Source organism: Nannospalax galili, unplaced genomic scaffold (assembly GCF_000622305.1).
Source record: "Nannospalax galili isolate Female #2095 unplaced genomic scaffold, S.galili_v1.0 scaffold301, whole genome shotgun sequence".
NCBI lineage: Eukaryota > Metazoa > Chordata > Mammalia > Rodentia > Spalacidae > Nannospalax > Nannospalax galili.
In genome coordinates this window covers 151,560-166,057 of record NW_008345517.1, presented here as the reverse complement: position 1 = coordinate 166,057, position 14,498 = coordinate 151,560, and the positions used below count along the sequence as shown (strand labels likewise).

At 43.8% G+C, this 14,498-nt stretch overlaps 1 protein-coding gene across 1 annotated transcript in view; it reads left to right on the top strand.

The window, feature by feature from the left end:
* Positions 1 to 1,074: 1,074 nt before the first annotated feature.
* The window catches only part of LOC103740954 (laminin subunit alpha-1-like), a 70,344-nt gene continuing 56,920 nt past the window's right edge, over positions 1,075 to 14,498 (top strand). The window contains 13 exon segments of the mRNA XM_029567622.1: positions 1,075 to 1,279; positions 2,779 to 2,885; positions 3,172 to 3,352; positions 3,968 to 4,104; positions 5,108 to 5,344; positions 6,250 to 6,393; positions 7,121 to 7,144; positions 7,146 to 7,304; positions 8,171 to 8,356; positions 9,448 to 9,569; positions 10,688 to 10,808; positions 12,241 to 12,378; positions 13,936 to 14,057. Of these exon segments, the coding sequence (XP_029423482.1) occupies positions 1,075 to 1,279; positions 2,779 to 2,885; positions 3,172 to 3,352; positions 3,968 to 4,104; positions 5,108 to 5,344; positions 6,250 to 6,393; positions 7,121 to 7,144; positions 7,146 to 7,304; positions 8,171 to 8,356; positions 9,448 to 9,569; positions 10,688 to 10,808; positions 12,241 to 12,378; positions 13,936 to 14,057 (1,883 nt within the window).

Here is a 14,498-nt window from a genome sequence, read left to right as displayed (position 1 = left end):
AGATGGGGAAACTCAAGCACATTGTGGGCTGAGGGACAGAGGAGCAGGGGCAGTGGACCATGAACAAAGGGGACTTGGAAGGTGTGCACTGTGGCAGAGCCTTGAATTCTGGCCTGAAGACTGATAACCTGTTGAAAGTTGGTTAGGGCAGGAGTAGGAGAAAATAACCATTTAAAATGTTTAGAAATTGGCAATATCCACTGGAAAATCACATTTATTTCAATTTTTTTTTGATGGCAGCCCTACCTGCCATCTCACTGACAGAGGAAGTGATCTGTGACCGGTGTGCTCTGGGCTACTCAGGAGCCTGGTGTGAGAGGTATTTACTCTGTGTTCCCCAGTTTCACTGAACAGCATTAGTGCTATTTTTTAAAATTCAGTGTAAATGCTATGTTTTAGTTTTAAACATTTACAGTTGTTTCAGTGTTAATTGACGCATGGTAATAGCCTATGCCCTGTAGGAATGATGTGATAATTCAATGTATGTATACAATGTATAGTGATGAAACTCTTCATAGATGTAAAATGTAGTCTTGAAGTTATGGAGCATTATTATTTCATGAGCTCATAAAGAAAGCCAGCATATCCACCGAGAGCAGTGTTCTATCCCCTGGAGTTCATCAGAGTTCACATCAAGGACAGTAGGGAAGAGGAGTCAGTAGTTACCGTTCTCACATGTCTTAGCATTCAGTTCAGATAACAGTCACTGTGGTAAGTGGCTTGATTTAATAGTCATCTTCTGGCACCCAAAAGCCAGTATTGTCCTTTCCCACGCATAAGTCTTGGTGGCTAGCTCTGGCTCAGCCTGTCAAGAGCTGGGTGACATTGTGAGTGGTTGGATGCGGTGCCTATCCACTGGATTGATGACTTATTTTGGATCTGCTCCCATCTCACAATAGGTGAGGAAGACCTGTGAATGCTTGAATGGGGATGCAGTTATTTTCCATAGTAAATCTTACAGAAGAGACCCAGTGTGATTTAATAGCCACATGGAGAGTCCCTGGCTAGTGGGCTAATGTCTTGAGTAATTGCATTTATTTGATCCTGCTTTCCATGTTGGATATAGATGTGCAGATGGTTACTATGGAAACCCAACAGTGCCAGGGGGATCCTGTCTACCATGTAACATGCAGTGGCAATGTTGATCCATTCGAGGCTGGCCACTGTGACTCTGTCACCAGGGAGTGCCTGAAGTGCTTGAGGAACACAGATGGTGCCCACTGTGAAAGGTGTACAGATGGGTTCTATGGGGATGCCATGACTGCCAAAAATTGCTGTGGTGAGTGCATGATCTGTGAGGTCAAGGTTATTATATGTGACCATATGAATCTCCATCTCCTTACATGTGTCAAAAGGACTCAGCCTGGAAGAGCCTTTATCTTGAATGTAGCTTGTGAACTAATGATGGGTCTCCTGTTGATCAGACAGATACACACCTGACACCCAGGTCCTCCCTTGTACTCTAGTGACTTGATTATTTGTGAAGGTCAGAGATCCAGGAAGCTCCCGTTCCATTGCAGTACTGAGGTTTTCTTACCAAGTTCTGGCTTTGCTGCTGGTGGCTGAAATGAGGGGAAAACAGTATTTAAAGCCACTACATACTGAGAGGGATGCTGTGAGGTTGCCAGAGGCAGGTGGGACTACAAGAGTAAAATGAAAAAGGGTGAGGCTCCGACCCTGAAACTGCTACAGCATGGTGGCAGAAAGTCCTAGTGGTCTGCACTTGAACTACCTGACCTCACCCCATCCCCTGCCCAGGCCCCTCCCACCCCACAGTGATTGGCTAAGTCCTGTTTGGAGCCTTGAAATGAAGGACCATGTAGAACTACTTGCTAAGTTGTTTTCATAGGCCTGAGAGGGCCTAGCTCTGGGGATGATGCTGCAGCCCTCAAATTTTTCTGAATTTTTATTTTGGCACAGACTTTAAGATGGAGTGAGTGAATCAAAATGGCAGTTTTGTATTTCAATAATTTTGTGTAAATGTTGGTCTTACTGTGACATTACAACGTAAAGACATAAGGGGGCACCAAAGATCCAGAAAAAATATTCTAGAAACATAGGTTAAGAGATTGAAAATGTTTTATAGCTCTGGGCCCCTCAACCTGATTCAGCAATATGGACACCTTGATTGAAATGACAGGGATTGAGAAGTCAGCGGATCAAATTCAGTAGAAAGATCCAGTAAGATGAATACTGAAATCTGCTCACTGAATTTAACATGTGAGGTGTTTAGAGACTTTGACCCCTGAGCAGACAAGAGGCAAGGAGGGGGCCACAAAGCAAGATCTGAGGGAGATGGACTTAGTAAGGGGAAGTGTGTGTGTGGTGTGTATGTACACCTGCCTGTGTCTTACATGATGGGGCACAGATAAGAATGGGTGTGTGCTGAGCCATCAGGTGTCACATATACAGTCAAGCTATGGGATAAGGGAGAAAGTTCATTTTCACGACTGAGGCCACAGGGCTTCATTTCCATGGATTTCATGCAAAGCTGTGGTGAAATGAAAGGCCAGAGAGAAGCCATGTTCTTGTTCAAGGTGGGCTTAGACAAGAGGCTGATTCCAGGCCTTCTCTCAGGTAACAAAGCCTCCAGCCCCAGGGTCACCATTCCTGGTGCTGTGGTTGCTTGGCAAACTGGCTGGACTTTCAGTTATTTATGAAGCAGACTAGTTCCATGATCTGGTGCACTGAACTTTTAATTTTTTCCCTTTGGGAATTAAAAGGATTTTACCATAACCATAGTCGAAACTAATCATTAATACGTCTTGCGTGTCCTAGCATGTGAGTGCCATGAAAACGGCTCCCTTTCTGGCGTATGCCATCTGGAGACTGGACTCTGTGACTGCAAACCTTATGTGACAGGACAGCAGTGTGACCAGTGCCTGGTAAGATACTTACTGGTCACTGCACGCCATTCAAGTACTTGCTGGTGATATGTAATTGACACCTCAGGTTGGGGTCATAGGAACTTGAATTTATGACAGTGGGGAAGAGCTTACTCCGTAGGCATGGCTCGTCCATGCTGTGCTTCCCTGTTTAGAGAACACAGTGTGCTAAGGAACAGAGGTGTGAACACCTGATGATTCTGTGGAACATCTTGTGCGTGACTTGGAAAACACTCCATTGTGTGTATTGGCTATTAACCCGTTTCTTTTCCTTCTTGTGACATAGCCTGGCTACTACGGGTTGGACACAGGGCTTGGCTCTGTGCCCTGTAACTGTAGTGCAGCGGGCTCCATGTCAGACAACTGCACAGATGAAGGCCAGTGTCACTGTGTACCAGGTGTAGCTGGGAAAAGGTGTGACAGGTGTTTACGCGGCTTCTATGTATATCAGGATGGTGGTTGTACACGTAAGCTCTCGAGTTCCTTAGCTGTTTTTTTGTCAGACTTTCCCTCTCACCTTCATTGACAGCAGATTAACTTCTGTGAAGTTCCTTTACTTTTCTTCATAGTAGGCCTTCATACCTGTTTTCTGTTTGTAATTCAGGTTGTAAGTGTGCACTTTGGTTCTGGCTCTGCCACACTCTAGCTGTCCAAACTTAGGTTAATTACTAACCTCACTTAGCCTTAGTTTCCTTATCTGTAAAACAAGGCCTTAATAGTGCATCTAGGTCTGCATCTAGGGGTTACTGTAAGGGTTTGGGGCCATATCCTTAACACAACAGTGGGCAGATAATAAGATCTCAGAGACGTAAGATCTCAGTGAAGTGAGATCTCAATGATGTGAGTGCCATCTGTTCTTCCAGCCATTGGGGGGGGTCTCTGTTCCACTTCTCATCCTCCGATTGCCTCTCCTCACGGGGGGACAACCACCTCCAGGAGCTAGGAGGTGGTCTCAGGAGTCATGAGGTCTCTTTTAATGATTGCAGTTCGTCATAAAAGAGGGATAACTTGTACTATCAACCATCACCCCTCTAATCACATCAGCCATCTAAATATGTACTGATGCTTGTTTTTTGTTTTAGCCTGTGACTGTGCTCATACGCAGAATAATTGTGACCCAGGATCTGGAGAGTGCCTCTGCCCTCCTCATACTCGGGGCCTGAAATGTGAGGACTGTGAGGAGGAGTACTGGGGCTGGGACCCAGAGCAAGGGTGCCAGGTGGGTGTTGCCACTGCACATTGACCTCAGAGTTCCTCCCCTGGACCAAATTTCCTTTTATCCAGGCTCTTGGTTTTAAGCAGTCAAATTGTGCCATTGCATTTGTTTAAAAGCAGTACATCTTGGAGGACTGGAGAGATGGCTCAGTGGTTAAGAGCCCTGACTGCTCTTGCAGATGACCTGGGTTTGGTTCCCAACACCCACATGGCAGCTAACGACTTTCTATAACTCCATTTCCAGAGAACCTGACGCCATCTTCTGCCCTTCACAGGCAGTGAATGCACATGGTGCACTTGCATGCAGGCAAAACACTTATACACATAAAATAAAAATTAATTAATTAAATCATTATAACTTGGAGCAGTAGTGGGGCATCCCGGTGGTCCCAGCTACCCCAGAGGCTGAGGCAAAGAGGACTGTTTGAGCCCAGTTCTAGACTAGCCTAGGGATGTAGCTGTGATCCATCACTAAATAAATAGTGGACTTAAAACAATTATAGGAAGAAATGCATCAGATTTGCATCTTTCAAATGCTTTACAGTGGATTTTCTTCAAGATCTTAGTTGTAAAATTCACTAGAAAATCAGAATAGATATTTAATGCCCTTTAAATACGTTCTGGCCTGTATGTTCCAGCAGAGTTGCAAATCAGTTTATTGGGGGATTCAGTCAAACCTGTGAGGACTCTGGTTTTCTGTAATTTTCTTAGGTTAGGCCCCACTGAGCTTGTGTTTTGAAGTGGTGGGGACATTACCTGGTGTCTAAAATAAGTTCTCTGAGCTGGTTGGCTCTCTTAGATTTAATTGAATTCAGTTTTGACACAATGTGCATAAGTATGTCACTAAGATGCATGCATGTCCTGCCACGCAGCCCTCCTGGCTCCGTGAAGGAACAGCGAGAGATTGGCTTGTTTGTGTTATTGTCCCATACTTAGTAGAGTCTGAGTTTGTGTACCTTATGAGGACATAAGTGCTGCCTTTTATCAGTTTTGTTTCTCTCTTTCAGGCCTGCAACTGCAGCCTTGTGGGCTCCACAGGTCCTCAGTGTGATGTACTGTCTGGCCAGTGCGAATGCAAGACTGGGTTTGGTGGGCGGAGCTGCGATCAATGCTCCTTGGGTTACAGAAGGTTTCCTGACTGTGTGCCTTGTGACTGTGACTTGAGGGGGACACTGGCAGACACCTGTAACCTGGTGCCTGGTCTTTGCAGCTGTGCAGAGGAAAGTGGTGTCTGCTCCTGCAAGGTATTTGTGGTCGACCCTCCTCATTCCTCATTTCCCAGGCCTGGACTTAATGTCTATTTAAGTTAGCAGCAAGCTTTTAAATGCGTCCTCAAACTCCTATGCCTGACTTTAAAGTCTCTATATGCTTTGCTAAAATGATGGAAGATTCTTAAAATAGAAGTTTTGACATTTATTACATGTCAGGTGATTGAACTGCTTTGAAAAATCACTGCTTTCTCATGTGTGTTCCAGTGGATGGAGTAGCCAGTCTGTCTTGAAGAAACAGTTAAAACATTTAGCAAGGCTTAGGGAAAATGAGATTTTTATAACTATGAAGTAATTGTGCTCTTGGTCAGGTAATTATTAATGTGCTGGACAAATAAAGGGAATTGTGGGTAATATTTTCTTACAAAGTAAGAGTTGAGTGTCAGTTGCAATCATATAGCTACCCAATGGTTTTCCCAGCATACTTTGTTACCAGGTCATTGGCACCTTTTCTAATCCTTTTTGCAACAATGGTGAGGTCTCAGCCTGAGGGTGATTTGTCTTGTTGATGATATAGGATTGTTGATTGTCTTGTTGATGACCAAGGAAGAAGTCATGTTTGTACCAGGGCCTGGAAACTTCCCTAGCTCTGTGTTTGCCATCACCTGGTCTGGTGTTCCACCTGACAGGAGAGTCATATTAGGAAGTCTATTTTTTCCAACTGCAAAGACAACTTTGACAGTCAGTCATGTCTGGGAATCTCTGAGTCTTTGAGAAAACTAATGCTTACAGAGCTTAGAGACATGGCATCAGGAAACTGAGCTTAGTGAGGCTTGTGAGTTAATGTGTTTTATTTCCTCTCCATGTGTATAGAAATTACATCTCCTTTTTTTCCTGGGCATTAATTTCTGTCGCCCCCTCCTGCCCCCCGCCTTGCTCAGGAGAATGTCGTGGGCCTCTGATGCAGTCAGTGTCAAGTGGGCACTTTTGCCTTGCATGCCGACAACCCCCTAGGGTGCAGCCCCTGCTTCTGCTCTGGATTGTCACAGCTCTGCTCAGAGTTGGAGGGTTACGTGAGGACTCCAGTAAGTCACATATATACAGTTATGAATGTTCTGTTACCCCTCTTGCCTTTGGGAGTCAGGTGGGCATAGGGAGACAGCAGAGATTTACATTCAGAGTTTCCCTAGCAACATCAGAAATTCTAGGATACTGATTTGGTTGGTACATGGATCCCAGTTCCACTTCTGTGCTCCAGAGAAGTAAATGGAGCCAAGCTGAAGGTGGACCTTCAGCTGCTCCATCAAAGGCTCTTCTTAGAAGAGATAACTACGACAAGGTATCCTTCCTGTGGTTGACAGTTGCCCAGGGCAGCAGTGACTTTCAGCTCATCTTTATCCAGATGTGCAACTTAAAGAAAAAGTCTTTGCTATCTTGGCTTTAGTCATGAAGATCAAATGCAGATGCTTAATACTGTGTGTGTGTGTGTGTGTGTGTGTGTGTGTGTGTGTGTTGGGGTGAGTGTATGCAGAAACCAGAGGAGGACACTAGGTATTCCTTTGAGATAAGGACTCTCAGTGAACCTAAAATTAGGCTAGCAGCAAGCAAGCCCCAGCCATACCCCTATCTGTGCCTTCTATGGCTCTAGGGTTACAAGTGCATGTGCAGTCACACCCACCCAATTTTTACACTGTTTCTGGGGATTTGAGCATGGGCCTCATGCTTGCACAGTAAGTGCTGTTACCCACTGAACCACCTCTGTGATGACTTTATTCTTAATCCAAAGTTCATCTTGCTCTGTTCTGGACCTAGGTAACACTGGCCTCCCATCAGACTCTTACTGCGTGTGGTTTCTCAGAGCAACCTTGAGGGCACAGTTGCAGGAGTGCATTTCCAGGCTCCTGACATCTTGCTGGACGCTGAGGTTGTCCGCCAGCATGTCCACGGGGAGCCATTTTACTGGCGGCTGCCAAAGCAGTTCAGGGAGACCAGGTGGGTGCACACTGGCCGAGAGCCAGCTTCCCTTTCTAGAAAGTGACAGACACAACTGAAAACAGCGTCCTACTTGTGTGAGACCATCACTAAAGGGAACATGGTAATTAAATTCCTCTTCCAAGTGAGGATGGAGATATCCTAAGCTTATAAAAATGCTTGCAAATGTTTGGATCTTCAAATGTTTTAATTTTCAAAGTCTTGTACAATATAATTCATGTTAGTTTTTTTCTTTCTTAAGCAATAATTCAACAAGTCAGTTCTGTAATTAGTAGTATCAGCTACATAGGAAGCTCAGAGCTAGATTTGCCCTAGGAAGTGCTTCCCAAGCAGGCACCCTACTATAAAAGAGTTACAAAAGGCCTTGATTGCATTTTTTGTTTACATAAATATTGTATGAATTCACCTGGGTCTTTATTATTTTACATCATCATTCTGGTGTTTTGAGGTTGATCTCACTATATTAGCCCAGGATTTTTAATCCTCCTGCCTCAGTTTCCCAAGTCCTGAGATAACCAACCTGTGGCACCATGCCAGGCTCACTTTGATCTTTATAATGAACAAATCCATCTCCAGGGCTCCTCTAGATAATAGATGATTTTGATTCAAAGAAGCCTGTGATAACGAGAACCATTACTGCACTGATTAGTTCTGATACCACTTTTGTTGATATCACAGAAGTAAAAGCTTTAACCAGTTTAATAGAATGAGACTGAACAGAATAGAAGGAAGCAAATTCCAGATGACACTTTTCACCCATTGGATGGAGTTTCATGTATGACATCTTTTATGTAATGACAGGCTTTTAATGAAAGGTCTTTATAAACCAAGAATGTGTCAGAGAAATAAAAAGAATTTGTCCTTTGTTAGCTCCTGGCCTATGGTGGCAAACTGTGGTACAGTGTGGCCTTCTATGCTGCCCATGCCACTGGCACCGCCAATTATGAGCCTCAAGTTCTTATCAAAGGAGGTCGGACCAGGAAGCATGTCATTTACATGGATGCACCTGCGCCAGACAACGAAGTGCGACAGGATCGAGAAGCGGGCATGAAAGAGGTGATGTGTGGCCTTTTTGTATACATTCCCTAAGGATGTGAACTTTGCTCTCAGGGTAATGAAAACTCAGAGTTGCTGATAAGACACAGAGCAAGACGCTCTGGGATCCAGCTTCAGTGGTTTTCCCAAGGTTTCTAAGGACTGTCCACATTCCGTGTCCTCAGGAAAGGCACAGTAGTAGTCTTCCCTGTAGCTTTGCTTTCCGTAGCTTCAGTTACTCGAGGTCAACTTAGGTCCAAAGATATTAAGTGGAAACAATTTCTAAGTTTTAAATTGTGTACTGTTCTTAGTATTATGATGAAATCTTATAGCTTTCTGCTCTGATCTGTCCAGGACCTGACTTATCGTTTTATGTATCATATCCTCCCTGTATGAGTTACTGGCCTGCCAGTCACTTAGTCATTACCTAGAGTTCTAGGCTATCAGTTCATCTGTCACAGTGTTACTTTCTTTGTGCTTAAGTTCATCTTTTTTTCTTGACAGTGGCCCCAAAGTGGAAGTGTAATAATGCTGGCAGTTTTATTACAGCATGTTGTTATAATTGCTCTGTTTAAGTATTAGTTAATTTTGCCAATCCCCATTGTACCTAATGTATAAGTTAAACTGTATTGTAGGTATCTATAAGAAAATGCATTAGGAGTTGGTACTACTACCTAAAGTTTCAGACATTCCCTGGGGATCTTGCAGTGTATTGCTGTGGGTGAGGGGGAGGTACTATAGTAGGCTTATCTTGGTTTAGTGGGGATTGCATCTTAGATCATTGGTACTCAGGCTTCCACTTGCATAGATACAGTGGCACAGATGTCATTGGACTTGTTAGAATGTGGAAAGTGTCCCTTCATTCAGAATGTGTTTGCTTCATGGTCACTGGCTGGCATTGTCTTGGACAGTGTGTATCTGTGGGTGGATAGGCCCACCCCACCCCCAATGCTGGCTACAGCAGATCTTTGTCAGTTAGGCTTATTGATATGCCCAGAACAGATATGCCCTGGTATCTGAAGACATTTATGAAAGAACTGTGTTCTCTTTAAGGCCATATGTCTGTGAGAATTTGTGCTCTGAATTTAATTGGACATCTTTCTCACCCATAGGAGTTTTGGAAATACTTTAACTCTGTTTCTGAAAAACATGTTACACACTTGGACTTTATGTCTGTTCTTAGCAATATTGAGTACATCCTCATCAAGGCATCGTATGGTCAAGAGCAAAGCAGGTACATGGAAACTTCTAGAATTTTCAGTTATTTTCTTATTTGATATAGAACTGAAAAGATTTGTTCCCTCACTCCCATTACCTAATCTTTACTAATAGGTGAATCTCTGTTCCTTATCCAAATTTGTTAAATATTAACATCATGGCAGACAAATGCTGCTCACTTCATGGTAGCCAAGAAATAGAGAGCAAGTGAGTCAGAGACTGGGAGCAAGCTATCTCCATCAACAGCATGCTCTCAGGGACCTCCTTCCTCCAACTAGGTCCTACCTCCTTCAGTACCATCACTAGAGGACTAAGTTATGAACACATGAGCCATTAGAGACATTTCTATCCAAACTGTCAGAGTGTAATTATGGAATGGAGTGCGTGAAGTACAAATTATCCCATCTGGCATGGTAATAAATGGCTAAAAGTAAATCCAACATTGTAGGATCTGAGCTAAAAATAAAATGCAAAAAGCTCTTTTCTACCCTTGGAAGATGCAGTATTTCTTTTTTTAAAAAATATTTTATTTATTATTTTTATTTTATGTGTGCGAGTGTATTGCCTGCATGTAGGTAAGTGCACCCATATCATGCAATGCCGTGCAGAGGTCAGAAGAGGGCTTTGGATTCTTTGGAGCTGGAGTTAAGGACAGTTCATAGCCGCCATGTGGGTGCTGCCAATTGAACCTGGGTTCTCTGCAAGTTACCGACAGTTGTTAGCTGCCATGTGGGTGCTGGGATTCAAACCCGGGTCTTCTGCAAGAACAACCAGTGTTCTTAACCACTGAGCCATTTCTGTTTTGTAACCATGTCGGAGGTATGACCACCTACCCATTTAATCCATAAGGAAACACATTAAGTCCCAGGAAAACCAGCACTCAGAGAGGCTCTAATATACCTTCTGTTGTGTATTCTTCAAGTTCTGCCATGTTGGCCATGGACCATCGCTGTGATCACAGACTGCACATGCTAGTGCACTTTGTTTATAATCATGAGTCAAACCACCCCAGACTACGAGGAACTCTCTGGCTTGGATGCAAATGTTATATCATATGCAGTATTTCCAGAAGTTTCTTAACCTGTTAGTGTTTCCTCTTACCCCTCTTACCCCTCTTCCACTATGATGGCACAGAATCACCAACATTTCCATGGAGGTTGGCTGGAAGGCTGCAGAGCCACCCTCTGAGGGAGAGGTGGCATACCTGTTAGAGCACTGCATCTGTCCTCCTGGCACAGCTGGATTCTCCTGTCAGGTAGGGAGCCTTCAGTGCTCATCTGCCTCCTGGTTTCAAGCTGAGGCGTGCTGTCAGCAGCAATCCCAAGTGAAGAATGGCACAGAAGTGTCTATGATGCCATTTGTATTGCTTTTTTAAATTTAAAATTTTTAAATTTTGTTTAAATGTCCATAAATACAGATTTATCATCTCAACCTATTTTTAAGTGTTGGTAGCCTCGTGCACACTCACACTGTTCTCTAGAACGTTTTTCTTGGCAAACTGAAACTGCACCGTCTCAACAACTCCAATTCCCTTTCTCCCCAACCCCTCTATCTGCATTCCATTTCTTTTTTATTTTTTATTATCTATCTATCTGTCTGTCTGTCTATCTATCTATCTATCTATCTATCTATCTATCTATCTATCTATCTGTCTGTCTGTCTATCTATCATCTACCTACCTATCATTCATTCATTTATTTTATTTATTTATTATTTATTTATTTAATTTATTGTCCTTTTGAGACAGGGTCTCCCTGTAGCCACAGCTGGCCTGGGTTCGCTATAGAGACCAGCCTGGCCTTGAACTCACAAAGATCCACCTGCCTCTACCTCCCAAGTACTGGGATTAAAGGCATGTGCCACCATGCCTGGTGTGCATTACATTTCTGACTCAGTGAGTTTTACCACTCTAGGCTCCCTATATGGACACGATGGATAGTATTTCTGTGTTTCCTTTTTACTTAACATAATGTCCTGAGGGTTCACCATGTCGTGGCATGAAGGCTGACTAATGCTGTCATTTGGATATGTTCGTTTGGCTTCTCCATTCTTCCGTGGGGACTTGGGTCCCATCCACCACTTTTTCTGTTATGACTATTGCTATGAACAGGGGCATGTGAAAAGTTCTTCAAGCTCCTGCAGTCGATTCATATGGGTTTACCAGAAGTAGAATTATTCTATCATATGGTAATTCAGCTTTTAAATCTGGGGGACTCTTCATATGGTTTTTCTTTCTTACAAGCAGTGCATTTTCTGTACATCTTTCCCAGCACTTAGTTTTTGCTGTTTTGATTGAAGACATGGGTTTTGTTGGGGATTGGAATCTTTTGGTTTTGTCTTTGGGTTTTTCTTGTTCTTTGTTAGTATTTTCATTGGTTGATAGGAATTTGGGGACAATGCTTCACTCTGCAGTCTATGCTGGCTTGAAACTCACTCTGTAGCCTAGGCTGGACCAGACCAGCATTCACAGCAGTCCTCCTGCTTCCGCTTCCTCAGCACTGGGACTGCAGGTCTAGGCTACTGTTCCCAGACATTACTGTGGTTGTCATGTGCATTTCCCTCATAAGAGTGATGTTGAGCTTCTCCTATGCTTGTTAGCTATTTGTATGTCTTCACTGAGAATATTCAGTTCTTTGCTCAGTTTTGAGTCAGATTGTTCATTTCTTGTCCTTTTTGGCTCCCTTCAGGACTGTGCCCCTGGGTACCACAGAGGGAAGCTCCCAGAAGGCAGTGGCAGGGGACCCCACCCTCTCCTTGCTCCTTGTGTGCCCTGCAGTTGTAACAACCACAGTGATGCCTGTGACCCGGAAACTGGACAGTGTCTGGTATACTTGCTTGGGTGGGTACTGGCCTAAGTTCACAGTCACTATGGCTTGAAAGGGGGCACCAGGACCAGGGAGACATTCCAGGAGGTCCTCTTAGCCCCATACCTACTTCCCACCATCCCCATCTGGAAGACAAAATGAACCTCACATCCTTAGGAGACTGTCAAGTATTTTCTCTGCATCTCCTTCAACAATGGATGCGTCCCACACTTTAGTGCTCAGTAACAAGTCCTCAGTTCTCTGTCTCTTTCCAGGACAGCTTGCCTTTCATTCTGTAGGATGTGGGCGGTCGGGAAGCTACAGTCCATTGTCTGTTAGGGGAAGTGTTTGCTGCTGGAACTGAAGCTCACAGTGACACATCAGGAGATCTGCTCTACCCTCTCCTCATCCAGTATTTACTCCTTGTCTGCCTCACACTGTGTTGGCAAAACAAGTACTTATCACTATTTTTTAAGAGATTGCCAATTTTGCTTCAAAGAGAGACTCGTTTGAGAAGCCACGTAGATTCTAATAAAATCTGTCTCCATCAGCTGAAATAGGAAAGACAATTTAGAAAAATACTTGACTATATTCTAATTGAAAAGAATCCACGAAGATAGTCTCTTAAATACTTTGAAAGATATCTTGCTACATCATCTCTTGCTGGCAAGAACAAAGGGCAGAGTGAGGGTTAGAGCCTGCTCAGGGGCTCCTGGTGTTGCTGTCTCTGCCTCAGCTGCATCAGAGGAGGAACAGGGGCTGAGCAAATAGTGAACAGCAATTTTTAAGTTAGAATTGGTTGCCAGCAATTGCTTGTACTTTTATCTTAAAAATTATGTATTCTTTTAATAGGAAGGTTATTGATTTAACTAATGACATACATTGTTTCTTAAGACTTATTTATCATTACTTTATTTGTATGCACATTTTGCCTACAAGTATGTGAGCTATGTATATGCAGTGCCCATGGAGGCCAGAAGAGAGCATTGGGTCCTCTGGAACTGGAATTACAGTTATGAGCTGCCCTGTGCATTCTGAGAACTAAACCCAGGTCCTCTGCAAGAGTATCAAGTGCTTTTAGCTGCTGTGCCATCTCTCCAACCACATGACATAAAATTTAACTAGAATTCACTTGGTTATTGTAAAACTCTGTTGGCAGTGCTTCTAAGATCAAGAGTTTCCTTCCTACATAGTCCATTTCCTAAATCACCCGCCCACTCTTGTCTGCCATTTTAGTTCCCTATATGCCATTGAGCCCCAAGTAGATGCTTTAGATTCACATCATACTTTTCTGAATCCTGACAACTTTGAGGGGTCCTATGACTCTGTGACTATTTTCCTTAACATACTAGTAGTTTCTAAGCTACAGTAGATGAATGCAGTCTTATGTTAAATGAAGGCCCAGAGCCGGAAAGGTTTCCAGGATTTCAGGAAATATGAAGAAAAACGGTCCATCTTCCTTAAGATTTTTAAAAAAATTTATCTGATAAGAAGCATGGTTGTACAGCTGTTTCCCGGTAAGAAGGGTGTCTAACCATCTCCCTTTGCTTCCTCTCTCTTTGAAATGTGGAAATCCAGAACTGCAGCAACCACACAGCTGGTGACCACTGTGAGGTGTGTGCTCCTGGCTACTATGGGAAGGTGATTGGTTTGCCTGGGGACTCCACCCCATGCACCTGTCCTCTCTGCCCCCCTGGCAGGTAAGCCTACACTGAGAAGCCTGGCACGCAGGCTCTGCATGATGGAGGGCTGCTGCCATTCCCAGCCTCACTTTGCAGGGCTCTGAGTGGTCTGTATTAATATTGTCCATGAGGACATAAGTATATATTCTTTTTTTTTTTGGCCTCAAATACTGTGTGATCTTTATTCCATGACAATCTTCAACTCAATACAAATTGCATCTTTACATAGGATGGTATTGTACAAAGAAGTAAAATGTTTTTGTAAAATCTGGTCAAAACACTGATTTCTCCCACCCCAGCCCACTTGAGCAAAGGGATAGAGAGGGTTAAGGGCAGGCAAGGTGGAACAGAGAGGAGCCTTCTATTGCTCTGACCAGCTCCTCTGAAGGGCCCCACAGCCAGGTGGTGCACTGGAGCCCTCCAACAGCATCTCTCCTGGAAACCGCCAACAAGGAAGGG